The following is a 27892-nucleotide window of genomic DNA, read 5'->3' as shown; positions in this document are numbered from 1 at the left end:
CTGGTTCCCAATAATATGATTCCTAGCAATTGTTTTGCTTGCCTGACAATCCTGTTTATTGATTCCGCTTACAACACAATGCTCACTTTTTTCTTCTTCTAAAACGTCAGCTTTCTATAATGCAAAAGGTATTTTGCAAAACCATATATATATATTTTTACAGATCAATCCATATATTGGGAAATTTACCCACCGGGGGAAAAAAACCTGGATTAAGAGAGTTGATAAACTGCCAGGATTAATGAAAAAGGCTCTGCTTTTGACTGTTCTCAGTATCAATTTTAAAAGTTGTATCAGTTGCTCATAAACATTTCATTTTCTCCGGACCAATAAGAGCTGTACTGGACAATTTAGTAAGGCACTCCGATATCTCGTAAGGTACTCAAAAACTGCATACATCTTTTTGGTGTATGTTACGGATCATGAGTGCATACTGGATATGATCAACATAATATGCTGTGAAGATTTTTAAAGAGTTAAAAAAAAAAAAAAAAGTACCGCACTAATGAGAAACGCTAAATTCGTATCGATTTCAATCTCGAGTTACTAGGAGGAGGAAGAATCAGACTTGAATGATTAAGAGGTGCTACTGCTTAGCCAAAATGAACTTGCAGCAATACTGCATGCCGATGTTCCTTGTAGGAATTGCGAGTAGCATTGTGCAAAGTCAGTCACAAAATGACTTTTTCAATATTTCATGTCAGAATTATTTTTACAATACTTAGCATTTCATATACTTTTCAATATAATTCTACTAAACAAAATATGGTTCCGTGCCCTAAAAGGCTGTTTTTTTAAATGAGATTTTAACCTTTGCCCCTTGCTACAAACACTACAATGTAATAGTGTTCTTCAATATACATTTATTGTTAGGTGTTCCCCAGTTGTTTTTATAACAAAAGTGTAATGGGTGGAAAATGTTGAACATCAAGTTTAGAAACTATTGCCGCATAGCATGAAATGGCACAAATAGAAGCGTACTACACATAAACGTCTTTTTCAGGGACACAAGAAACATCGTTAGCACAATTGCCTGAGTCACTTTTGGATGTTTTCGGAAAACATGGGAAAAAAAACCAAAAACAAATTCAACCTTCATGATCTGGAAATCTACAAAGAAAAAAAAATTCAAGTCAATCTTAATTTGAATGGTGACTTGTGCTATTAGGCTAACAATATTTCGCTCCGCTGCTTCTTCCGCACAGGTAAAATGTGGGAGGGAAGACACAGACTGCATATCAGACATGACTATATAGTGCCAAAAAGCATGAGGATGCCATAACATCAGTGCACAAGCAGACTACATGTTAGCCAGGGCAACCGGAAACCAAACACTGGGTTTTGTGTGGCAAACCCCCCCCCCCCCAAAAAAAACAAATCAGTTCAAAAGTACAAACAAGTATTCAAGAAAATAATTTAAGAAGAATGCTAAACATTCTCCATGAAGAAAAACAAAAACTTATTTCCCAGGTTTTCTTTCTAAATTTCCTAACAAGACCAAAGCAACACAGTCTCAGGTTTCTATGAAGAGTCAGAACCGTTGCGATTGTTTGAGTCTGTTGGGATGGTCAGTCCTTTTATTTGTGCTTTCACAGGCAAACGAACTTTTGTCTAGTGGTTCTCTTCCAACCTCCTCATATTGTCTAAAGAGCACGTGGCCTCTTGGGGTTGATCTGCTTGCTGGCCTTCTCCTCCTCTTGGAGAGCACAGCGGAAAGACTTCACGTTATCTGCACAAAACAAAGCAGGAGAACAGATCAGCGTTGAGGGATTTGATGGAATCCACTTTCGATGTAAGTCTGCCTCGGTCACACCTCGGAGCTCAGTGAGGATGTCTATCTTCTGGTCCAGGATCTTCTCCAGCTGAGTGGCATAAGATTCCACGTCGTAGTCTACTTCCTCTTCTGTCATCTTCAAGAGCTCCTTCTCGTCCTCCAGCCACCTGATGGACTCCTGGAAATAGGAACAGTAGTTTCACTCGCAGTGGAGGACAATCATGACTCATGCAATGAAGCGATTTAAATGCATTGGAAGGAGCCAGAATATTTGGATTTCTTGTGTGGTCTGACCTGGAAAACAGCCCGGTGGTCTTCTAGGACCCGCTCCTCCATTTCCACCAACTGAGAGACAGCCTCGTGGAAGGAAAAGAGCTGAGGAGACACTTCCTCTTCCTGGTAGACATGGCAATGACAAACCCAGACTAGCGTCACACAAACTAGTGCTACAGAAAAGCTACTAGACTTGACACACACAATATAGCATAAAGTAACAATATATTATGCTATGCTACTTGCTCGAGTTAAATTAACAGAGCTTATTCATTCTTTTTTTTAAGTTTGGCTTTTGGCACAGGTCTGCGCTCGGCTGTTGTTTTTGTAAAGGCAAGATTTGATTGGTCTAGTATGATAGTCGTCAAATATATGCTGTTCTTTGAGTCATTATGTAACTGTGGCTTATTATCACCATAACATGAATGTTTTTAATGTTTTGTACCTTGACCCATCGCAACATTTATCAATGAGATCCAATATGAGAACTATGAAAAGTTCAAAAAGCCACAGACCACTTACATTCTGCTCACAGAGCAGTTTGAGGTCATCTCTCTGTGGCGAACTGTTTTGCCATTCTTCCTCTAAAAACTCCAGCTGGGTGACGGCGTGGATGTTGGCACGGCCTCCCTCTGTCACCTGGTTGTGGTCCACAGTAAGTTCCTTCACCCTGAACGCCGAAGGAGGAACATTCATTTCACCAGGATTGCTCATCTTCACCACGCAGACCTGCTCTACGGCGATGGTGACTGTTAGATGGAGTGGAGGTTACCCGGGGGGAGGGGTCGACGCAGTGACGTCGTGCATGGAGAGGGACGGTTTGTACGGATGTCACAATGAGCTTGCTGTGCTCTTGTCCCTCCCAAAGTGGTTCATCCATACATTTTCATTGAGGTGCAGTTCATGTGTTTGTGACAGTAACACGTACCCAAATGTCTAGGTTCACTATCATGACACGCATGGCCAACGATGATATGTCCACATATTAAGACAGTCAAAAAGATGTATGGGTGCTACTTAAGGACAACTAAAAGATGTTGCCCATCAAAGGCAAAGAAAAAAGTGCAAGTCACATCATGCAGGTGGAGAGAGAAAAGGCTTAAAGATGGCGGATGTGTCCAACGGTAAATTTAACCCATGAGTATAAGTCATCCTCTCTGTAATGCACTAACCGGCCATATCATTAGGTACACTTGTACAATGAGATCCGATACAAGAGCTGTAGGCTCAGTAGTAAGCAGACCTTCATCACAGTCAGATTACGTAAAAGCACAGGCGTGTGCATAATTGACACGAGAGAATCAATCAAATTCACCACTTCCGTATGTTTTTAGTTCTGCTACAGAAGACTCATTTTGAGCAAGGCGTGTGGTTTTGGTTCAGTTTGGTACGCATTTCATTTTGTTGCATTTTCATCGCAAGCGGGTCCCAAAATAGAAGGCAAGGTGCACTTGCGGAGGGTGAAGGTTGGACAAGGGTGAGGAAACCTTTGTGTAGGCACCTTTAAAGCCACTCAAGGTCACCGTACCAACATATAGTTAAAAGAAATCAAGCAATCCAATACAAATGAACAGAACATAAAACAAAATGGCAAACGATACGGGAACTATTAAAGTGACTAAGCAGTCCGGAATAGGTATCAATTTCACCATTCAGCAACAATCACTTCATAAAATAACAATTGTTAAATGGAAACTTGATTATTTTCTTTGCTTTTTAAAAATTAGATTTTAGTGTGTGGCCCACAGACCATTGATGGAGTTGTCGTTACAATGGAATGAATTCAAATGGTAAGAAAACAAAAAACGATGCAAGGAAAAGCCCCATTCAAAGCAGCACTGTAATCATGTCACGTTTACTTTCATGTAATTGGCAAACTACATGCTACTGCACCCGTGCGCCATGAATTGGAATCACTCGATTGACTAAGGACGACAGAGATAATTCAAAAATGAGAGATACCACTTCAAAGTCGACTTTTGAATTCAACTCTTGTATTGGCTCTTATTGTGTAAATACCCGATGGAAGCACATGCGCATGTGTGTGTAGTGCAAACGCTTGACCTGCCAGGGGGAGTAGCAGCAAAGTCATCATAGTCAAAGGTATCGGTCGGAGAGTGCTCGGGGCGACTCCCCTGACCACCCTGGGAGAAGGGGATGTCCGACGGACTAATCCCAAACTCCTTCACTCTACGCCAGCGCATAGACGGACGGGCAGCATGGGAGAGGCGGGAAAGGGAGAGGTGAGAAGAATAAAGGGAGAGGAGGGATAGAGAGTCAGACTCCTACCAGGAGTAGCAAGCAATTTCACATTGATGTGTTGAATCTTGAGTAAAGCTCAGCTATTATCAATCCGCTGCAAGCAACGAGGGGATAGTCTGTCGGCTTCTACGACAAGAAATTGTAATCGACGAACATATGAGCACCTGTTGGCGTAGCGGAGTGTGTTTAGGGTATTCTCGCAGGATGTCATGCCGGGAGAGATGGTTGCAATCTGCCCAGACAAATAAAACAAATCATTCAGATGACGACAGTGTGAAGATATGCCGATATATATATGATGTATCGATATGGAGGAAATGGACTCACCATGCACGTACGGGAATTTTCACCAATGAAGGAGTCTCGCAGGACCTGGGTGAGTTTGCTCGCTCGGAAAGGAGTATGTGGCTTGTTGCGGCCGAGAGCCCTGATGCACTCCTGAAATAAGAGGGAAGGAACACGCACGTCTACTGCAAAGGATGAATCGGTCATTCTTTTGAAAATCCTTCAACTGGGACAGTTCAATTCAAGTGACCAGTCACAACATGCAGCGAGATCAAACGGTTGATTTGACTTCCCACAAACCTTGAGGGCCAGCAGGCTTTTGTTGATCTCCGCACCCTCCAGGCGAGTCTGGCGGTCAGCGCTCGAAGTATCGGCACCCCTCTCGTTCCCGGCCAAGTCGATGAGGGAGAACTTGCCGTGCAACTTTCCCTTCCTCCGAAGAATAATCTGGAAGACGGCGTGGCTGCGAGACGAGTGGGCATTGGCCGACGTCTGCCCCGACGTCCTTGGGGGAAGGACACAGGGATTGTTATGATGAAATATATTGGGATTTGATGCAGTCCATCACTAACTGTTTGGACTTCTAAGGTCACGTACCTGCAGCTGTTACCCAAGTCTATGAGCTTCAGGACATCCTCTGTGCACTTGACCTCCTTCTCCTGAAGCCCCACCACCTGCACTTGCTGCTTCCGGTCCTCCAGCACTCTCAGTTTGGTTTTGCGATTCAGCAGGTCAAACACCTTATAAAACAGACACAGTGAAGTGGACATTGTCAACAAAAGAAGACCATCAAACATCACATTTGTTTTTGCTCACCTTTCCACTGTAGATTTCAAAAAAGGTCGCATACACTTGTAGCTCTAGTTTCTTGTAATTGGGTTTCTTCAACATGAGAAATACATCCCGAGCTGGACAGAAATAAAATATGTTCAACGCAAAAGTAGACACTTTTTCCACATTTTGAACATTAAACTGCGACATTTGTAGGTATGGCCTATGACTTACCAGCCAATGCGTAAATTCCTTTCGAGCAGTCTTGGTTCTTCCCAGAAAAATCTCCACCCATTGTCTAAAACACACAAGATGTGAGGGCATTTTGAAAATGTCTCTAATTTTAACTTGTAGTCTACATTAACAGCTACTCACATGAGTTTTACCACTTCCTGTTTGCCCATAGGCGAAGCAGGTGGCCATGCCCCTCTCAAATATGGTCTCCACTAATGGTCTGGCAGTGAACCTTCAGGATGACAAAGAGAACATCATACGGGCAACTCCATTAGGCACACCCACTTATATACTGAGGTGACTTTCTCGGTGTGTAAACCAAGAGCTTTAGAAAACGCGCAAGCCGGACAATCAGCAGTGGACCGAACCAACCTGTAAACAATCTCATTGGTTGTGGCGTCATCAAAAGCGTAGTCGAAGCGGAAGGTTTGGTTCTCCAGGAAGCGAGTCAGGTCCACCTTCTGTTTAGGTTCGTGTACCATCACCACGTCTTTACTGGGAATGGTTATCACGTCCAAATCCTTCATGGTGAGCTCTGAAACAAAGCCCAAGCGAGAATTAGCGGCCCAGTCAAGACAACTGACTCACATACGATTGGGGAAACCATACCTTTCCTGTTCAGTGGACGCTTCCTCACACATACACATATTCTGTGTTCTTCAATCTGAGTGGTGCAACATGAAAATGTTAAACGTTAAATTGCTGTGGGGTGGGGTCATGTAATATCTATAAGTGACCTAGCAATGCTTTCTTCTCACCAGGTCTGCTGCAGTCAGAGGTCGGTAGTCTAGACTTGCACGGAAATCCCTAATCATGCACATGATCTCAAAATTAGGAATGGTTGTGTCCACCTCCTGCAAGAAGATTTGGAGAGACGCACTGAGGCACTACTTGACACGACAAATCAAATGCTGTTGTAGGCATCAATATACCTGAGCCCTCTTCTCCCTCAGCTCCTGTTGCTGGAGCCGACGCTTCTCCCTTTTCTCCTGCAGCTTCTCCACCTCCTTCACACAGTTTGACTTCCTCCTCGCTGCCACAAAGAGGAGCAAGAACCTTTAGATTTTAGGTGACAAAAATAGGATTTATTCTTCACGCAGCGCGATCTTAACACTTGTCTCAATCCCAGTCTCCTACTTCCTCAAGTATTGGATTTTTGCTAGTACTTTTTCTCTTGGCCTTTCTTCTTTCTTAGCTCTGTGGAAGCAACTTTCCAACACAGCAATGCACAAACTCAAATGAGGAGTCACAACGCCTCCATTAGAATGAATGGACAACAATCTCCGTCCGCACCAATAGCATAAAATATTGTCAAATTACCATCCATCCATCCATTTTCGGAGCCGCTTCTCCTCACGCGGGTCGCGGGCGCGCTGGAGCCTATCCCAGCTATCATCGGGCAGGAGGCGGGGTACGCCCTGAACTGGTCGCCAGCCAATCACAGGGCACACATAAACAACCGACCATTCGCACTCACATTCACACCTACGGGCAATTTAGAGTCTCCAATTCATGCATGTTTTTGGGATGTGGGAGGAAACCGGAGTGCCCGGAGAAAAGCCACGCAGGCACGGGGAGAAAATGCAAGCTCCACACAGGTGGGGCCGGGGATTAAACCCCGGTCCTCAGAACTGTGAGGCTGACGCTCTAACCAGTCGGCCACCGTGCCGCCTGCACCACAACTATATTGCTGTATTACATTGAGTTTGGTTTGGATCACTGTACTGTTATGTGATGTCAAGACCTCCATATCTGTCTTATTCCATAATTTCAATTCATTGTACATTTTGCTGGTCTGACACGGACTCTGGAAAAGGTTCGCGAGTGTTCTCAAATTCAATTCAAGAGTGTTCCTTTCTCTAAACCCAAATCTCCTTGCACAACACACCAACATATTAGTGTGATTCAAGGTTACAAAACAACGCATGAGTCGTTACAGTGCTAGTAACGACCCGTCCTGAAAAAAAGAAGCGATGGTCCTGGTTATGCTGCGAAGCACCACCTTGCCTTTCCAAAGAAAGCACTGCTAATGCAATCCTGGCCTCCTGCTATCTCCAGTTCCCAAGAAGACAGACTATCAGAGCAGAGGGATGAATAATCTCCTCTAATCTAGGAGGAATTAATGAGCTAGGTCAGTACCAAGACAAAGCAGTAAAACGGGAAAGCAGCACCGTCCCTTGTGAGCTAAACAGAGGCTGTCGGTGAGGCAGCAGCAGCAGCAGGCTGAAGAGAAAGCTTTCCCAAAGGCTCATTAGTGAACACCGAACTGAAGAAAAAGCGTTTTTTTTTTTCTCCTTATGTGCCGAGAGGAGTTAACATTTTGTGCCAGAGGCTTTATCAATGGGAGCCAAAAAGACGGCGCGGTGAAGCCGCAACACACTTATTTGAACTGCCTGGCTTGCTCGACACCCACAATCCTCTCTGCAGGGTGTTTTTTTTTATCTGGGCTACATCACCAACACACCAGTGACATCACAGCTCTGAATAGTAGCTGGCAGACATTCCGGGTGTACGTACACAAATGTACTTTAAAAGCAAAAGATTCTATTGGGAACTCTATTACACTGAGGGCGGTAAGCAGGTGATACATACAAAGTTGTCCAATCTCCTTTCTGGTAAGCGGCTGATGTAAAGACTCTGGAATGAACGTGGTCGACAAACATAAAACAGCATCAAAGAGGGACACTTTTCTCCCATAAAAACATTGGGTCAGGTTAAGAGCGTAAGTGAATACAGTCAAGAGGACTCAATAACTTAACACCCGCAAGCCATACAATGTAGTAAGTAGTAAGGTCAGAACTTCAACTTTACCATTCTGCAGCTGTTGCTGTGTGGGAGCGTGGGGAGGCAGAGCCTGCTGTGATGGAGGGGGCAGTGCTGCTGATTCAGCGTGTTGAGACTGATGGGGTCGGGCCTGAGTCAGAATCACTGCAAAGCCGCAAAACAAGCAACAAATATAGATGGACGCCTTGTTTTTAGTTCTTCAGCCAACAAGAAAACGTATGGTTTTTTCCTCATTTTAATTGGACTCTATTTCCGCTCCAACTCGGAAACCACGTATGGTATCATTCTTTTTTCTTTTGCATTCCAAAAAGAATGATACCAAATTACCAATGAAACATCTTCTAAAACAAAGATCGATTCAATGCCCTGAGAAACAACTGTGTTCTTTTTTTTTTTTTTTTTATTTAGTTCATAACGTACATTCTAGAAGGACAACAACAAATAGCTGTACCTACAATAGGGGTCTTATGAGATTGTTACTTGGTTTTAAGATTAGCAAAAAATAAAACACAAATGATCAAGTCCAACTACAAATAAAGCTGTTTTAGTTTGTCATCATTTCAAATAGACCCTCTGAAACAAACCTCTACTGTCCCTGGATGGAGTGTCAATCTTTGAAGGTGCTATCGTCCCACGGTTCTGCCAAAAACAACAACAAAAATAAAAACCTGTTAGTGAGAGATCACATTGTTTAACGTCGACTCTACATTGGGGGAGACAATACATTCGATTTCATCTCATTTTCATCCTCTTCTCTATTCCTAGTTTACTACCTTAACTATGTACATAGTTAAGTTGTTAAAGCCTGCGAGACAAGATTAGTGCTGATTAGAGCGCAGGTCTCTTTTAATCACATTTCAGCCTTTGACTTTGTGACGTTGTCAATTTAACTACATGCTTTCTCAAGCTGTCCATCTTTTGTTTGTAAATGAAATGGACAAATCAGGATATAAAAGCAAACATACAAGATGCGGATGAGTCCGATCCGATGCTAAATCATCATTGAAGCTTTGCTGCAATTTGTGAGTAAAAACATTTACAACAGTAACATAAACTTGAAATGTGATATAACACACAATACTTTACAAGTGGTCCACTTCCGACGCAACAACAACGCATGATAAATACGTCCTGACCAACTATAAAAAAAATACATCATAAAAAAATCTGTTTTACTTTTGAATACCGAGAGCCAACCTCTCAATAATTAAAACCAAATGCAGTAACTAATACAAGGAGACTATGATTCTGCCATTAGGCTCCCAAATGTTTTTCTATCCATTTATACGCAGGGCAAAGCAATACCAACCTTTCGTACACCTACTCTCACCTTTGCTATTTTATTGACCTTTACACCTGTAGTAGGAGGGGGAGTCTCTGGACTCCGGACAATTTCTTCATCTGGACACATATCGGCGTTAAGTGAAAATATACTCTCCAAATCAATCTGCCAGGAAACAAAGGACAACTATTGAGTTATTTTGACAACAGATTAGTTATTAAAAAAAAAAAAAATCCTAAAATCCAGCAATGTTCCACATCGTGTCAGACAACCATAACTAGCACGCCAAAGCTTGGCTCTACGATAAGTGTGTCTTCTGCATTGGTTGTGTAATCATCAAAACTCTTGACGTCTTCTCATGAATTATTCAGCGCAAAAAGAAGGCCCGTGTCACTGCTGGTGCCTTTGAGCAGTAACAAAAGGTGGTTTACCTCTTTCCCTTTTGTGTCTCCTTTCTCCTCCCACTCCACCGTGACGCTCTCATTGTCCTCGTTCAGAGATGTCACCATCGCCTCATGTATGCGTCCTGTCCAACAATTAGACAGAAACATCAGAGAGCAGCACGAATGAACAGAAGTTCAAAAATACTTCTAAATCAAGTGCTTTAATAACAACTTCACCAAATGTGATCAAGTTTGTGCATAAACGCGTATAGTAAATAGTCATATGCCAATATAAATGTCTCCTTGCATTTGCACATTTACATTTGTATGACTTCATACATTTAGGTGGATGTCATTTCTGAACATGTGGCAAAATAACTGATAGATTAGTCACTATAAAAGTGTGACGAAGTATCAATAATAAATGAAACACGAGTGAATTGCATGGGTACATACAACTGGTCAACTCAACCGTTAAAAGAATTTGGTTGTAGTACGCATTACATATATATACAGGTATGTATAATAATGTGAAAAAAAATCTAAGCTAAAAAAAAGATCATATTTTAATATTACCGTGAACTAAACTATAAATTATTCTGAATTCAATTATATGGTAGAGTCTTTGAACACTCAGATTCTGACTTTGGGTTTAGGTCATCACCTGATAAGAGAACCACTGATAAGAGATAAACACAACTGCCCCAGCTGAGAATACAAGTCAACACGACTGTATATTCTTCTGACAGCATAATATCTCTCAACATAACACAAGCGTTCAGCAGCACCACAAATTACAGTTGAACTGTGCTGAGCCCACTTAATGCCTAAAGCTCGGCACATTTGATTAGTGTGAGCACTCTGATGTGGGGCTATAAGAATTAACCCCAATTAGCCAAAAAAAAAAAAAGTCCAAGCAAAATCTCAACCTCGATCCTTTGCAGGCATCCAGCTACACTCTCTCATTTGCTGATACACACGTCACTCACATCGCAGGCCAGGCCCTGCCTTTTAAAGCCACACATTCACAGACACAGATACTACAGTGTAATCCAAGTAAAGAAAAAATAATATCCACACCTCACCTGAAAATTCTGTATTGGTATTGTTATTTCATAATGAAAAATCCTTTTTTATTGGGAATTCAGCCTTACTCAAGAGAACCCCCACTATAACTCAGGTTGCAGGTTATATTACACATGACATCAAAAACTACCATAATGAATGCAATCACGCCACTTTCCAGATATTCATAACAGCCCACCTTGCACAATGCAAATAAACAGAACTACTACAAATAATTCAGCCAAAATTTTTAAAAATAATAAAAAAGTCCCCACACCACCCTTGCTCACCTGTGCATAATGCATGTGTCATGATTAATGTGAGTGCTCTTGCCATTTATTAATAACCACAAACTTGCAAAATAGAAGTGCATTAATCCACAAACAATTGCAGTAATGCTGAATTTATGAGAAAGTGATGGCACACCTTAAGCGCTCGAAGACTGAATGCTTAAAAGAGGAATCTCATTGTGAGCACGCCCTAAATCCTCTTTCAAATTAAAAAAAAATAAAAATAAAATAAAAAAAGAAGGGCTTGAGCTAGGTGTACCTGATGTATTAGTGACTGTATACTGTACAATAGCTACTCAACTGGTTAAACCGGGGTGCCAAACTCAATTGCAGAGGGGCAAAACTCAATGCACACTTTTCGGATGCAGGCCCAACAAAATAGCCATTTATTGAAAAGACAGAAATTAAACATTTAGTCAACAGAAATGCGAATCTAAACAGACAGGATACAATATTATTCCAAAATAAATCAAATGAGAATAGTTTGCTCTGCATAAAAATTATACCAACTCGAAATATGAACATTTCGCAAACTAAATCTGAAAATATATATATATTTTTGGCTTTCAATTAAAGTTTAAATGAATAAAAACTTTCGATGTCCTTTTAACAATGAATACAAACTTTCATGTTCCTTTTGTCAGAGTTGGATACTTGGCAGCTTTTGTTCAATTCTCAGGATGGAGCGACTGCAGGTGTTCTTCAGTGAGGCGACTCCTATGTGATGTTTTTAAAAAAATAATCATCAGAGTACAGCTGCTCACACATATATGTACTGTGTTGGTAAATATCTTGACACTACATTACCCAGAAGGCTTAGACCAGAAAGTGGTACTGTTGTTGGTCGACGGGTGTGCACGGGAGTCGTGCTAGAAGGACAATAGAGTTAAAGGTGTCGTTTTGTTCCTGGTTTATTTGAAAAAGAAACAAAACAACCCCGAAGATACACAGCGCTCAAGCAGCGAGTCGTCGGAGCTACGGAATGTCTGTGGGTAGCCTACTGTTCAGTACGGCAGCCGTTGCGCTGCCTTAAGAGATTTGTAGTTTGTGTGTCATTGTCGCATCACATGGCACATGTAATCACAAAAATTGTGATTGCAGCAGAGGCGGCCTTTATTCGTTCAAGCTCGCCGCGTCGGCCGACCCACACTGTTTATCAGATGGTTACGTGGGCCAGATGTAATTGTGTACCGGGTCGGATGTGGCCCGCGAACCGGGAGTTTGACTCAGGCTAACTGTCTCTTCTCTATTCAACTCTCATTGAAAGTTAACTTTTCCATATGTGGAACTAACAAGTACTGCTGTCAATGAACTTCGACATGCATTCTGAAAGTATATGGAATTCCACTGACTGCATTCTTTTAAAGGTCGGCCATCCCAAGAATGACTTCATGATCGGGGAAGGGGACTGTCTCTTCACCAAAATCCTCTGCAGGCGTTTACCTACATGCAAATATAGGTCACAATAGCTAATACTGCTCACCACCGTACCATTTGTCACGGTGTCACCTTGATGATGAATGCAGGCAAGGTCTTCCCACCCACTGAGTGCACTTCATTTTGCCTAAAAGAAGTTTGTCAACAAGTGACAGACTTCTCATTACTCAATTAACCAAGCAACCAATTATCTATATCACTAGTTGCGTCTAAATGAAGATTAGGCACTCAACGGAACCTGTGTTCGCAGCTCAATTTGCACTAGTGAGTTTCAGATGATAAACCGGCTCAGCTTTTGCTTGTCCTCTGAGTAGGATCACACACAATTTACATATTGTGACAAAGCTCGTAATTAATCAGGGGATGGTCTCAACCCAGAGTTGCCCCATCCACCCATTCATTTTGCACTGCTCATCATGTTCAGGGTCACAGGTCAGCTGGCGTCTATCCCAACGGACTTTGGGGGCCAGTAAATCTCAGGGCACACACACACACACACACACACAAAACCCATTGGGACTCAGTCACATCTATGGGCAAATTAGACACATTAATTAGTCTGTCATGCATGTTTTGGAAATGTGGAGTAAGAATCTAGGAGTACCCACAGAAACCTACGCAGCACAAGGAGAACATGCCAACAGTCCACAGACCATTTACCACTGGTCTGCCTCTGCTCACCTGAATCTTAATGATTCATTTTACCAAGACATTTTGGACTATTCAATACCCATTGTTTTTTCTGTTTCAGCATGACAGTGCAAAGAAAGACAATACACCGCTGGGCATTTTATTTTAAAACCACTTTAGTCCTGACCTCAACCTCATCAAACATGTTTGGGATTAACCAGACCAGAGATTGTCAGCCAGGCCCTCAGATCAAACATCGGTTACCTCGGACATCACAAATATATTGTGGATTCGTGGACAGACAAACTCCAAAAAAATCTTGTATAAAATCTTCCCACAAAAGTGGAAGCTGCTGCAGAGAGGAAACCAACTCCCTACATTCTAAAACATTATATATGAATCTTAAGAACACCACTACTGTACGTTTTTCATTTATACCGACATTGCTAAATCACACTGGGCTCTGTCATAGCAGTTAATTTGAAAGAACCCATTGTGTCTACTGTGTCCCACTTTTATACTAAAGCCAAGCTGATGCTTGCTTTGCAGTGGCTGAAGGGGCTCAAAGTCGCGGGTGCATCGAGCGCTGATCAACCAGAGGAACAAACAAAAGGCTCTAAAGCATCAGAAACAGTTCAAATGTCAATCGATCATAAAACAAAAAAGTCAACATGGTGAATAAATAGTAGGTGCCATATTATCAGCAACATGTTTGGTTTGTACGTTATTATAAGATATATTTTTCTCAAGAAGAAATATGTAATAAAGAAAGCATAGATATTGTCAGAATTAAGGATGCTGGCCACAACAGATGGGGTTGGTGGCCTGAATCTGCAGGAGTCTCACCATCGCCCGCCCCCCCCCCCCCCCCCCCCCCCCACCCCCCACCCCGCCTCCCCTGCTGAGAGGGAAATCCCTGCTCTGGATGCAAAAACCAGCCAGTTGAGAACTGCGCAGAAACAAACGCTTTCCTCTCTGGACCTACGCACTACTGTCTTTACATTTGACCGCTGTAAAGCCCGATCAGGAGGAACGTGAGCACACTATTATATACACACACCATTGAAGATGTTTTAGGATAATTGAACAAATCAGCGCCAACACATCCGGGCCACCCGTTGAATTCCAAGCTCATTGTGCTAAAACCTATTTAGTGTTTTAAATAAAAGCAAATACAATAATACCTTTCTGCTTCTCAAAACTTTCCCAAAATATCCAAAGGGATGTTTTTAAGCAGTGAAAGTATCACGCAGTCCTCTGAGAGCAAATAATCAAAGACATGTTTATTATTAAAAAATTTGAAAATTGAAATTTTTATTTGTTTAGAATTGCATAGTGAGCTGGATAAAATGCTCTTTTGAGCCATACTGTCTATGGCCCCCTGGCCATTTTTTTTTTTTTTTTTTAGCAAATAAGCAGTAAATCTAGTGTAGCATGAAAGGTTTAAGTATATATATATATATATATATATATATGTATGTATATATAAACAAAGCATAATAGTAAACTGACCACGATTTTTAGAGTACTGTATGACTTTAATACCAACGTTATATCGCTTGATGTTGTGGACATCATAGTTTCCATAGCAACTGCCATTTACAAGGTCAAGCTCCCGCCATTATCACTTGAGCCAAGAAAACCGAATATGGGGGGAAAAAAATAAAGCATTTGCAAAGAGGCGAGTTCAACGGGTAAATACTTGACAAGCTGACACATTCACGACATCCTGTTTCTCATCTGCAGTATAAAGCTGGTAACGTTAGCATTAGCCATTAAGCTAATCCCCGGCAGTTAATGGTGCGCAATGAAGAACTTCCCAATTAGGTTGGAAAAGTAAGACTATTTGAATAGAATTCGTTAAAACGCACGTTTACGGTGGCTAATATTCAAATCATGCTGTAATCCTTCAATTGACGTGTTTGTTGAGATTTGTCGCAAAATGAGGACGCCGGCTGATCATCATCATCATTACACAATGAATTAAAATCACGAAGGAATTCATCTTGGGCGGAAAGAAACACGATATATTCAGTCACGTTGTCATTTAGCGTCGGTTAGACGACGTCCATCAGAAACTAAAACATCGCTGCATTCAACAGCACCACCTCTCAACAAAGCTCCCCACACAACTTGGGCTCGACACTGCGACGAAGAAGAGCAGCTCGCCTCAAACTTACCATCACTACGCTTTATTTCCACAAAGGCGCCGACGACGAGCTTCCCGAACGCCACGGCCATTCTACATTCCCTGTGCAGGTTAACAAGTAAATGGCTATGTAGTTGGAAGCGAGCTGGGAGAAGCAGCCCTTTGGCGAATGATGGGAATTGCGAGGAGTCCTGCTCCAGCTCCACAGGCCAGTTCCGGTGTAGCGTGGCTCCACTTCCTGTCACAAACCGGAAGTAAACAAACCAATCGTGGTCCCGGTTGCTACGTACTTCTCTCCGCACGACGACGGTCAGTGGCTTGATGTGATTTCCCCCCCCCCCCCCCTTCTAAAAGCAGCGACAGTACTTTGTGAAATGACGCCAGTGATAGACTGTTTCATCAGTTTGATACATTCGTCATTTTTACAGAGCGAGTTGCGAATGTTGACAAACGTCACACGCCGTTTTTTTTTTTTTAATTCTAGTTTGCTTTTATTGTGTCCTTAAAGCCACCCGTCATCATGTACTGCGCCTCTGTTTCTGAATTGACCTCATTTTGTGATTGGGCTGTATCCATAAATGGTTTAGTATGTCCAGTTTTGTTTTCGATTATGTTTAATAATAATAATAATGCTTGTTTAAAAAAAAAAAAATCATTCAAACATTAAACATGATTAAAATAGTAATAACTAACAAACGTTGTTTATGATGAAAACCTCAAAAGGTCATCGTCTTTAAATATCAAATATAATAAAAAATAAAGTAAAATATATACACCTGTGCAATGTAATTACATGTTGGAGGTATGCTAATCTGCTTCTTTGCAACTGCCAAGGTGCCCTTGAGCAAGACACCCCCCCTATAGCTCAAGAGGTGCCGCCTCTTTTACTCTGAAATCGCTCCTTGCATGTCTGCATGTGTGTTATTGGGTTTTGTGTGTGTGGTGTGCACAACAAACAATATAGCAGACTCTTAAATTGAATTTCCCCATGAGGGATACTAATCAGTACAATAATTTGAAAAAAATACATTAAAATGAAGGTAACCAGAATATTAGAAACACTTCAAAATATGATACTCGTCTCCACACCAGTTGTACACCACTGCAAACTACAACTACGGTAGTAAACACATTGTTATATCATTACACTCGTGACAATGTTTTAAATGAATACGATTTGGACAAAGATCCTATGCGCGTTTTAACTTTGGTGACTCTGCTTCATCTTTTGTAGATGCAGTCTTCATTTCTTCAGGCCAACGAAGGTACGATGAAGTGCGGCGCGAAATGCTGTCAACCTCAAAATGTCCCGTATCTCACCATCGTAAGTCATCTGTTTGTGAAACTCGATATCCCTATCTCTTGCCATCTTTGTGATGAGGCTCATCTAGTATCTCAGGCTCATGGAGATTGTCTGTACTTGATATACTTGGTAGTCATTGTATAGTAATTTCCTAGTTGTAGATTTAGTAGTTCCAGGTTTCTTTTTGTCAGCCATTTTATATTTTCCCATTCGATTCAAAAGCATTTTGCATTGAAGGACATCATAGCTTGAACTGAATGGACCCGATATTTGAATTTTCAAGGGGAAATGTGCATTCCTGCATCAATTGAGCAAAAGCGTAAGCCGTCATGAACCTAGCGTGTTGCAGCTTAATTGCTTCTCTATTATTACCACATCTGAAATATGTTTTGAATACAGAGGGTCAAGGCCAGCATAAGTGTTTTAAGATCAATTGTATTTTATTCTGTAGCAGAAAAAAAACATCAACAGTCACACGTCGATTCACTCCACTTACGACCATCACAGCTGACTTGCTGACTTCCCCCCTCCACACTCAGAGGCTCGAGATCCTTCTTTTTCTAGAACCTACCAGGTTACTCTGTGGGCCCTCCAGCTGTCAACCCCCCCAACCCCCATCACGCTCACACAGTCCACACACTCAGATACCCCCTCCTGCCACTCGCATCAGGCATTTGCTATTGAGTTCTCAGCTGTCTGTGCCCGAAATAAACCTTATCAGGAGGAGACCATCTTGGAAAGTTGAAAGAGGGTTGCTTTTGGCAGATAGGCATGCATATCATTTTCATTTTCCTCAAAAAACTTGCTGTACTTTCAAGACCCGACAATATTATTTTCTGCAACACAAGTAATCTTAGTTTTACAGAGCCCTTTAAGTAAAGTTTTTTTTTTTTTTTTCTCAGGGTAGCTTGTGTCTTAGTGTGGCCCCCCCCCAATCCGTCATGAATGGTCCACCTTGAGTTGTCCCGCCTCATTGTGACGCCAAATATAAATGGGGGTCTCGGTGGAGGAGGTTAGGAATACACAGCACTGTCAATCTCATCTGACTGAAGTTCTGGGAACGGAAGAAATATTGAATTTAAAGAGGAGCAAGGTAATGTATAACTTCCTGTCGTTATTTTCGTCTTTTTTGTTTGTTTTGTGGGTGGGGGCTAATCAAGCATGTCGGGGGACATATGCACAATAGAATGACATCGGTGGTGCGGGGAGTGTGCATCTGTGTCCATTAGGAAAGCAGTATTTGTTGCACTGCTCACGGCACCATTTCCAAAAAAGGCCATTTCAAGTTACAGATAGCATGTGCATAAGATGTGCTGAGCCATTTGCTAAGCACAAGACTCGGGTCAGCAGGACACTTTTACAAACAACGGTGAGAATCGATACGTAAAAAAAAAAAAAAAAAATATTGAATTAATATATTTGGTCACTTTGGGAAAATCGTATTGATTGCTGACTCTTGTATGGAATTATGTATCGCTTGTGCTTTGATAAGCTAATGATTGTTTTGCCTTGTGACTAAAACTTTTTTTGAAATAGATGGGAGACCCAATCCAGTTAAAAGATGAGGGAAACAACCATTTCCAAGCAGGAGATATTGACAAGGCTATCGAGTGTTACACCAAAGCAATCAATGTGTGTCAGGACAAGAAGGTGTTGGCAGTTATTTACAGAAACAGATCTGCGTGCTATCTAAAACAGGTAAGAAACTGACTCAAACTTTGCAACTCAGTCATCAGAATCACCTTTATTTGCCAAGTACGTCCAAAAAACACACAAGGAATTTGTCTCCGGTAGGTGGAGCCGCTCTAGTATGACAACAGACAGTCAATTGACAAAAAAACAGGGTTGCTAACTAGTTATCTGGTAATGCCGGTACATTTTTTGAATGTCATTTTTTTTTTTTTAAAGTGAACTGTTTTAACTTCTTCACAGGAAAACTATTCCAGTGCAGTCGCTGATGCATCCAAAGGTACCAAATAGTAACAAATGTACAGTGACAAATAATTTGCCATGAGTTTTTTTGAACTGCAAAACTTTGTCCTGTGTTCATCTTTGACAGCTATTGATGTTGATGCAGCTGACATCAAAGCCTTGTACAGGCGCTGCCAAGCTCTGGAGAAGCTTGGAAAACTGGATATGGCCTTCAAAGATGTACAAAGATGTGCGACCATTGAACCAAAGAACAAAACCTTCCTGGAGACTCTCCGCAGACTCGGGGCTGAAATCCAGACTAAGGTCAGCTTTGAATCGAGCAGACCCACACATACAATGTCATCACAACACATGTCCAAGTGTAAATGAAAACAAACCTTTAGAGAAACATCATATAGCCGCAAACTGTTTAATATTTTGATGGTGCCTTTTTGGAATTACATTTTCGCTCGTGTGTACCTAAAGTACAAAGGTTATGCCTCAGAATTTCAACATCCCTTGTCCAATCCTTTGGTGAGACATGATCAGAGATGAATTTCTATCCACAGCTCAAAACAACGTTTTCCACAGACTCAAGGGTACAGAACATGTTCGATATTCTCCTTGAAGAAGAAATGGAAAAGGACAAGAAGGAAAAGGTGGATTCTTTTTTTAGTGTCACCTGAAAATACAACTCATAATAACCTATTCCCGTTTAGTGGATGAACATGAGAATCTGTTCATTTTAGATCACAACACATTACATTTACAGTACTGTACATATTTATTTTTTTTTGGAATGGAAAGGCTGCCAACAACCTGATCGTACTATCCAGAGAGGATGCAGGAGCAGAGAGAATCTTCCAGAATAATGGCGTCCCTCTGCTTCTCAACATGATCGAGACGGGAAAACCAGAGATGATCCTCGCGGCTATTCGTACTCTTTCGGGAATGTGCACAGGACACAAAGCTCGGGTGAAAATTCAATATAGATGAATAGGATTGTGTAAATGTGCACACCCATCCTATGCTGACAGTCTGGAAAGAAGAACATTTCAATAAGTGTATTTCTCTTCACATTGCTCTTGACAGACAATGGCCATTATTCACATGGTGGGCATTGATAAATTGTGCAGTATTATGGCACTCGACAATGAGGAGATTGCACTGGCAACATGCAATCTCTTCCAATGCATCAACGACTCCCTCACAGGCGAGGATAAACGAGAATATGGGAAAGAAGAGTCCTTGGTTTTAGGTGAGACTTAATTGTAAACTATTATCTTTAGCAAAAAAAAGGGTATAGAGAAGTTGATGTTCTTGATGACCACTAACACACTTTAATCGCCATCTTGAATGAATAGATCTACTTTTGGATTATCAGTAGATGTCTGCGTTAAATATTCCATCTTCTGTTCTTCACAGATGCCTCTAAAGACCTGAAGACTATTCTCCTATCTTTGGTGGAGATGGTTGGCAGTAAAAAGGTGTCCGGCCATGGCCGAGACCAAGCGCTGAACCTCCTGAGCAAGAACGTCCCTCGCAAAGGAAGGAAAGAGCCCGACAACTCAAGGGCCCTCTTCACTGTTGATCATGGTGAGCCAGAAGAGTTCTGACTATCACTCTGAGAAAAACAAAACAGGCAGAGCTTCTTCAAAAGACTTCTTTTTCATTGTTTTATTTGATTTATTTTTTTTTAGGTCTGAAGAAGATCCTCAAGGTGTGCGGTCAGGTTCCTGAACTGCCCGACCAGTTACCCTTGACTGAGAACACACAGCTGATTGCCAGCGTGCTCCTCAACCGGCTCTACGATGACCTCACGTGCGACCCAGAGAGAAACAACTTCAGGGATATTTGCGATGAGTACATAAAGTGTGTCCATTAAGTCCCTCCCGTCAATTCAGAGACTAGCTACTTGATATATATATATCTTTTTTGGCATCTACTGACATTTTCCACTTTTCCACAGAGCCAAAATCGACCCTAACGACATGGACAAGACGATACACGCCATCAACGTGATCTCCGGGTTGCTGCAAGGTCCGTTTGACGTTGGGAACGCCTTGGTCGGAAGGCAAGGCATCATGGAGATGATGGTGGCGCTGTGTGGCTCTGAACGTGAGGTGGACCAGATGGTGGCAGTGGAGGCGCTTATCCATGCCTCGACAAAGATGAGCCGCGCCAGCTTCATCATTACCAATGGCGTGTCACTGCTTAAGGACATCTATAAGAAGACCAAAAATGAGAAGATTAAAATGCGCTCGCTGGTGGTGAGTATACTTTGGATTGAGAGTAGAAAACTGCACTCCCTGGAGAGGAACACAGTGATGAACACAACAGCAATGATGTACTATTAAGCAGAAAAATTCATCGAGATTTTTTTTTTGCGTGTGAAATATATTTATACTAATTGCCGCTCCCTTGACAGGGTCTCTGCAAGCTGGGCTCAGCAGGAGGTGATGACTACAGCTTAAGACAATTTGCTGAGGGCTCCACTGAGAAGTTAGCCAAGCAGTGCAGGAAGTGAGATTTCACACAATCAACGTTCTGAAAGTGAATTCACTTCCCATACAAATCTGCAAAATGTACTTTCTAACCCCACTAACATACATACTATTTCTATGATTACATGCACAAAAGTATTAGGACACCTGTTTATAACACATAAAGTAGGGGGAAATGGAAGAGACTGTGCAGTGGGTCCAAAATTTGTAAGCGTAGAATTGACCAAAATGTGAAATTTAAATTCAGGGAGAATTTAGGGGTCAATTCATAGGTGTGCCTCGCTACTTTTGACCAGGTAGTGTGCCTGTTGTTGAAAATCTGCTTTCCCCCCCCCCCCCCCCAAAAAGTTTAAACAAAGCATCAGACAGTCTACATAAAAAAAGTAACTTGTCTTTGTTGCCTCTTCTAGGTGGCTTTGCAATCCCCAAATCGATTCCAAAACAAGGAAATGGGCTATCGAGGGTTTGGCTTACCTAACGAACGATGCTGATGTCAAAGATGACTTTGTTGAGGATGAGCAAGCATTGAAAGCCATGTTTGAACTGGCCAAGGTTGAAAATTGACAAATGAAATCTAGATTATAATGCTCATATGGGTTGACATTAGAAATAACTCCTTTTTTTTTTTTTTTTAAATAAAAAAAAAAATTCAGTCTAAAGATAAGACCATCATATATGCCGTGGCCTGCACCTTGGTCAACTGCACCAACACCTATGATAAGAAAGAGATCATCCCTGAGCTGGTACAGTTGGCAAAGTTCTCAAAACAGCACGTGCCTGAGCAGCACCCCAAGGTACAACAAACCGTGGAGCACAATACGTACATTGCCAATGCACGCGCTCCTTGCATTATGACTCAAACATGGTTTCAGGATAAGAAGGATTTCATTGAGAAGAGAGTGAAGAGGCTTCTCAAGGCTGGAGTCACATCTGCTCTTGCTGTAATGGTCAGAGCAGACAATTCCATCCTGACGGACGAGACCAAGGAGATGCTCTCAAGGTATGAAACGCGAAAAGAATACTCGCAATACTAATGTGCATTAGCAAACTGAATAGTACGACTGAGAGATTGTGTGGCTGTCGACCAAGCGATACATTTATTCTGTTACATTTACTTTGGGAGAATTTGTGATTGTCACAGTAGCCAGGCAGTCACACACGAAAGCACAGAACGCCACCGCAGCCTCACACAGAAGCAACATTTTTTGGGGGTGAAAACTGGTAGAAACAGAGAAAAGAACAGCCGTGTAATCTCTGCCCGGTCATCTCTGCCCGGTGTGTGCTCTTTCGGGAGTATAAACAAAGAAAGCTGCTTTAAAACAATTTCTTATGGCAGATTTTGCCTTCATTTATGTTGCTTTATAAAGATGTATTATTGTTTCACTTGAAGTGATATTGTTGGGCGATGTCTGAATTTGCACATTCTCTTTTTATATTTTGGTCCAGTTGACGTTCATGCTTTGATTAAAAAGTTAGCCACACGTTACTCAGTACTTTGAGTTTTTTTTGTTGTTTTTTTTCCCCCTACAGAATACTTACTCAAGTAAATGTTTCCAGTCTACTTTTTACTTTAACTTAAGTCACATTATTCTACTTCAGTACTCTTAACTTGTGGCCTCTCTACCGACCTCTGCTGACAACACATCAAACATAAGGAGCAAACCAGTTTCATGGTTCCCTGCACTGGAGAGTGCAGAGTAATTTTGAAAGAATAGAGGTTAAGTTAAATAAACAGCTCTGTGTACACTTTGTATGCGGATATAACTAATCCTAACACACCATTGCTGTCATTCTATATAGAGTCCACGACTCCGTTTTTATCTTAAGCGTTGAATGAAGGAATTGTTTCCTCTATGGGTTTCATGGTTTCTTGTTATTTTACTGTCTCTCCTCTTTAGGGTTTTCTTGGCATTGTCGGAGGATCCCAAAGATCGTGGTACTATTGTTGCCCAAGGTGGAGGAAAGGTGAGTCAAATGTTTGGGGAATCAACATATAAAATGCAGCAATGTGCTCATGCTACTGAAAAACGCAATGATTTGTTTTCCCGCCCTCAGGCTTTGATCCCTCTGGCTCTGGAAGGGACAGAGCCCGGAAAAGGGAAGGCCGCTCACGCGCTTGCCAAAATTGCATCCATTTCGAACCCAGAAATCGCCTTTCCCGGCGAAAGAGTAAGACAAAGACTGAGGCGACGAGAATTTTCTGGGCATTTCATATAATCTTAACTTGTCTTCCTTTTTGCCTCCGAAGGTGTATGAGGTGGTGAGGCCTTTAGTCAACCTCCTTCACACAGACAGAGATGGAATGCAAAATTTCGAAGCTCTGCGAGGCCTCACCAACTTTGCCGGTTTCAGTGAAAAACTAAGGCATTGCTGCATTTCTTTCCTCGTGTGATTTTGTTCCACATTTGACCAAATAACATACCTTTGCTATATGGCTTTGGCAGGATAAAGATCGTGAAAGAGAATGCGCTACCTGATATCGAAAGCTATATGTTTGAAGAACACGAGCAGATCAGACAAGCTGCCACTGAATGCATCTGCAACCTTGTGACATGTAAAGATGTAAGAACACGAGTCCATAATATCAACCCGGAGAGGTTAATGTCACATTTTCAAGTACAAGATGTTTGGAGTTTAGCAACATGAAGCAACTCTTTATACTGTAGGTGCAAGAGCGCTACCTGGCGGACGGTAACGATAAGCTGAAGCTGCTGGTACTACTTTGTGGGGAAGATGATGACAAGCTTCAGATTGCTGCGGCTGGAGCACTGGCTATGCTTACTGCTGCTCAGAAGAAGCTGTGCACTAAGATGACTCTTGTGGTACGTATCCCGACAAAATGAGGATGCACAAAAAACAACTCAGAGGACATATAATTGTAGTTTCCCTCGCTTAAGCAACACAGTACACAGCGGCAAGCCGTTCAGTGGGGACTCATCCGACTTAATCCACCTCTTAATACCGACGCAGAGGCGGTCCACCACTGGTTTTACATTACCACACAATTGCTGCAGTAACACCAAACAAGTGACATCTCTCCACAGACCGTCCAGTGGCTGGAGATCCTCCAGAGGTTGTGTCTACACAGCAACCCAATGATCCAGCACCGCGGCCTTGTGACCGTGTTCAACATGTTCAACTCGGACGACGGTGAGCTGGCTAAGAAACTCATCGAGAGTGAGCTGCTGGAAATCATGTCGGTGATTGGCAAGGCAAAGGACAACCCCGAGAGGCAGGACGTCATCGACGCGGCACGGTCATGTCTGGTCAAAGCTCTGGATCTGGGTCTCATCAAACCCTTCTCCACCCCTTCTTAAACTTCGCCCGTAAACACAACAGCAATAGACATTCTTCCTTTTTTCATTTCTTATTTGTTTTCAACATATTTTTCCACATTGAAGAAATGACTGGATGATTGAGCTGGCTACAAATAGAGGGTACAAGACGTTGAAACATTTTTCACCTGCAAAATAATACTAACACCTGATTTTGATTTGGATTTTGATTTTAACATGTGGTTCTTTTGGGTCATGGAGAAATTCAGGATATAGATTTGAACTTGTTTTGCATTGTGAATGTACGAGTTCCATCAACAAAGAATCTCTTGTTTGAGAATAATCTGTTTTAATGGGTTTACATCATGTTCAATCCCATTACCTGTTTGCTTATGTGACAAAACTACGACTACATGTGACAATTTTAAGGTTTGTGCATAACAAAGATTTAAAAAAAAAAAGAAAAAAAAGAAGAGTTTTCATTTGTATTCTGGAAGCCCATTTCTACGTGTTTCTTTATTCCTACTATTTGGGACAGTCATGATGACTCACCTTAAAGTACACAACAGTGCAAAGTGGTTGAAACTGCAGGCACTTATTTCTGCACACTTGTTTTGTGTTCATGCTTACATCACAAGCAAATGGGGACTAAACCAATAGAAGAGAATTGTCCTTCCTGTCACTATGTGTCGCCGCAATAGATGCATTATTTGTCGTAAATAAGTGAAATTGGATAATTATTTTGTGGCATACCATGATCTCTCACATCCATCCATTATCTGAACGTTAATAATGAATTTTAATGTTGGTCATTATGTTGGTACATGGAGAGCTAAGTATTTTCTGATGTGGTCCTTAATGTAAACGGTGAGACTACAGACTTTTTAGTGAGTTTGCCCTTGTGAATTTCCTTTTTGTGGCCGACAGAGGGCGGAAGTGAGTCCGTTTCCAAAGTTGTGTCGCACCGCCCGGCACCGTGTGTGACAAAACACGCGCACACACTCAAGTGGTCGTCCTGCCTGCTGGTATCGCCAGAGTAGTTTGTGCCCAGTGGTAGTCAAGTCGGGTCGCGTCGGACGTACGCCGCGCTTGAGCTGTTTCATATTTTTGAGGACCTAACTGCAGCAAAAACGTAGCACCACCGCCGAGGGAAAAGAAAACATTTCTTTTTCTACTCGTCTGCTGTCGGCAGAGGTCGGCTAGCAGGTAAGGTTAGCTTGGATCCAATAAACCAAGCAAATATCTTCACAAGGATTTACGACAGACACACATTCTATCATCATTCCATTCATTTGTGTCTTGAGTAACTATCGCGACAGGTGAGCGATTGCGAGCAGGTGCATTTACTGTTTATATTGAGTCAACTCCACGCACCAACATTGTTTATCATCATGGGAAACTAACTATTCCACCTGATTTTGAGTTTATTTTAATTCAACTAATCAAAACATACTCACTGGCCACTTCCACAATAGTAATTGGCATGGTCATTAATTTAACAGTGTTTATTATTGTTCGTGCTGTAGGACAGCAGCACTGCGCCATAGGCTACTGTTGTAATGTTTTGGTTACCTTGTTTAGCTACAAGAGTGGCAAAAATAATAGAAATAGCTCTCGGAATAATGCAGCACCAACCCCAATAAAAGACGACAACAAATACAGTAGATACAATAATACGTCCCACACAATTTCAAGTGTGTGCATTATTATCTTTGTCATGGTATAATTTAGGATTCAGCTCTTGTATTGGATCTCATTAGACTTGGCAGGTGTACTTAATAAAGTGGCAGGTGAGTGCATTATTTTCTCTCTCTCTCAGTGCAGCACCATGTACAGTCATTGTTCTGTCTTCTCTTGTGTTTTATGGAGCTGTAGTGAACAATAATGAAAAGGTGCAAAGAGATTGCATTCTCCAACAAAATGATGAATGGTCTGATACAGTTAATAGGATATAGCCTAATAATAGTAGCTCTTACAATTCACAAGTAGGCTATTTGTTGTTCACTCTCATTTCTTTCCATGTAATGGGTGAAAAAGGTTAACGGTGTGATTTATGAGAAGCTGCAAATATGTCATCTCCGGTGGGAAACGATGATTGGGCAATCTTTTCTGTCATATTTTAGAGGAAGTCACACACAGGTTTCAAACAGCACTGAAATTATAACACAATAGCCTTGCCTTTCAGCCTTTATTGTAAAAAAAGAAAAATAATAATAATCATACTAACTTGAATTAATAGAGCGTCTTTCAAGGGACACCATAAGATCTACTTGAGTGTTAATATAGATCATTTTGATTGGATTGTGCAACTTAGGTCCACGTCACAGATACCTTTATATTTGATACTGTATTGACTTTCAACCTTGTTACTCATTTGCTGCCCGGATGCTCAATATTTCTCAGTTTTCTTTATTGTCATGGGTTTTCTGTGTTTGATACCACAACATCACCATAGTGTTGTTAGTATAGCTTTTTTTCTTTGGTAAGCATTGTTACAACAGAAAATAATCTACCAAACACAATTTTCGGATCTTTTTGTTATAGGTTTTAATTGCATCCAGAATGATGATAGACTGCAGGTTTGTGGTTTCCTCAAAGGAAGTTCCTGTGTTCATTTTGAATTTGCCTGGGAGACAGCAAGAGTTAATTCCGCACTGGCTGAAACTATTTGAAATGGAAATTGTTCATGCAAATGCTCGGCAGTGTCTTTAGGGGTAACACCAGACCTCCTGTGCGCAGTCTGTTACTCTTTAAACTCAAGTGTAGACCGAGTAAGCAGTATCTGTCTGTTATGTAATGCTTCCCAACAGTAAGATGTGCCACCACATTACAGGGCTGAATTTTTCTTCGCATTAACCTTATGAATCGGATTATCTGCTTTACAGTATTCGTGTCTCGGACACATCAAATGGCAGTCCCTTCCCGGTGCATTTAGGTAGTTATCAGGTATAATTGTGTTTCCTTGCTTATTGCTTCACCTATAGTTGTTAAGTGTGTATTTTACAGTATTTAAATCACTATACACACACAATAAGCAGGCATTTGTTGACCAGTTAGTACAACCACTGCACACAACTTTAATGTTAGCATTGACTTACGAGTGCTCCAATTTGAGTTTTTCGAGATATCAACCGCCGCTCAGTTGATTTATTTTTTTTATTATTATTATTTTTTGCTTTGTGTCTCAAGCCAAAATATGATTTGCGAAAGACTTAGAACGCCCCGACCTTACTCAACGAAAAAGAACCAGGGAAACAGCGGCTCGTCGTTCCTCTTCAGC

General features: G+C 41.6%; 3 protein-coding genes across 9 annotated transcripts in view; 2 read left to right on the top strand and 1 right to left on the bottom strand.

Moving 5' to 3' along the window:
• Window positions 1-843: 843 nt before the first annotated feature.
• LOC133475340 (kinesin-like protein KIF2A) lies at window positions 844-15843 on the bottom strand. 7 transcript variants are annotated; one of them, XM_061768053.1, is made up of 22 exons: window positions 15651-15843; window positions 10097-10191; window positions 9714-9830; window positions 8968-9022; window positions 8411-8527; window positions 8192-8236; window positions 6532-6632; window positions 6358-6453; window positions 6209-6263; window positions 5972-6134; window positions 5741-5831; window positions 5600-5663; window positions 5411-5502; window positions 5192-5334; window positions 4895-5099; window positions 4637-4747; window positions 4474-4541; window positions 4112-4237; window positions 2570-2717; window positions 2069-2170; window positions 1814-1952; window positions 844-1729 (listed from the first exon to the last, which is right to left on the bottom strand). In XM_061768053.1, exons 1-22 carry the CDS (start codon window positions 15709-15711, stop codon window positions 1644-1646), a joined length of 2280 nt encoding a protein of 759 aa, XP_061624037.1. In that variant the 5' UTR covers window positions 15712-15843; the 3' UTR covers window positions 844-1643. The 7 variants fall into 7 exon arrangements, with proteins under 7 accessions (XP_061624037.1, XP_061624035.1, XP_061624041.1 ...); XM_061768051.1 differs by having other exon boundaries at window positions 844-1952; XM_061768057.1 differs by lacking the exon at window positions 4112-4237.
• On the top strand, window positions 15790-25094 carry unc45b (unc-45 myosin chaperone B). Its single transcript, XM_061768042.1, has 22 exons — window positions 15790-15928; window positions 16854-16943; window positions 17825-18015; window positions 18459-18620; window positions 18855-18891; window positions 18982-19157; window positions 19403-19492; window positions 19641-19808; window positions 19926-20091; window positions 20259-20429; window positions 20534-20705; window positions 20803-21103; window positions 21262-21356; window positions 21748-21889; window positions 21991-22131; window positions 22210-22337; window positions 23236-23302; window positions 23393-23506; window positions 23586-23701; window positions 23782-23899; window positions 24004-24159; window positions 24382-25094. The coding sequence occupies exons 3-22, from the start codon at window positions 17914-17916 to the stop codon at window positions 24652-24654; spliced, it is 2895 nt and encodes a 964-aa protein (XP_061624026.1). The 5' UTR covers window positions 15790-15928; window positions 16854-16943; window positions 17825-17913; the 3' UTR covers window positions 24655-25094.
• A 484-nt stretch (window positions 25095-25578) lies between these two features.
• The window catches only part of pip5k1bb (phosphatidylinositol-4-phosphate 5-kinase, type I, beta b), a 30292-nt gene continuing 27978 nt past the window's right edge, over window positions 25579-27892 (top strand). Inside the window, exon 1 of the mRNA XM_061768064.1 lies at window positions 25579-25818. The gene's annotated coding sequence lies outside the window, so the exon portion shown is untranslated. The remainder of the gene's footprint in view (window positions 25819-27892) is intronic.

Source organism: Phyllopteryx taeniolatus, chromosome 3, assembly GCF_024500385.1.
Source record: "Phyllopteryx taeniolatus isolate TA_2022b chromosome 3, UOR_Ptae_1.2, whole genome shotgun sequence".
Taxonomy (NCBI): Eukaryota; Metazoa; Chordata; class Actinopteri; order Syngnathiformes; family Syngnathidae; genus Phyllopteryx; species Phyllopteryx taeniolatus.
The sequence above is the reverse complement of the archived record's forward strand: the minus strand, read 5'-3'. Positions and strand labels throughout refer to the sequence as shown.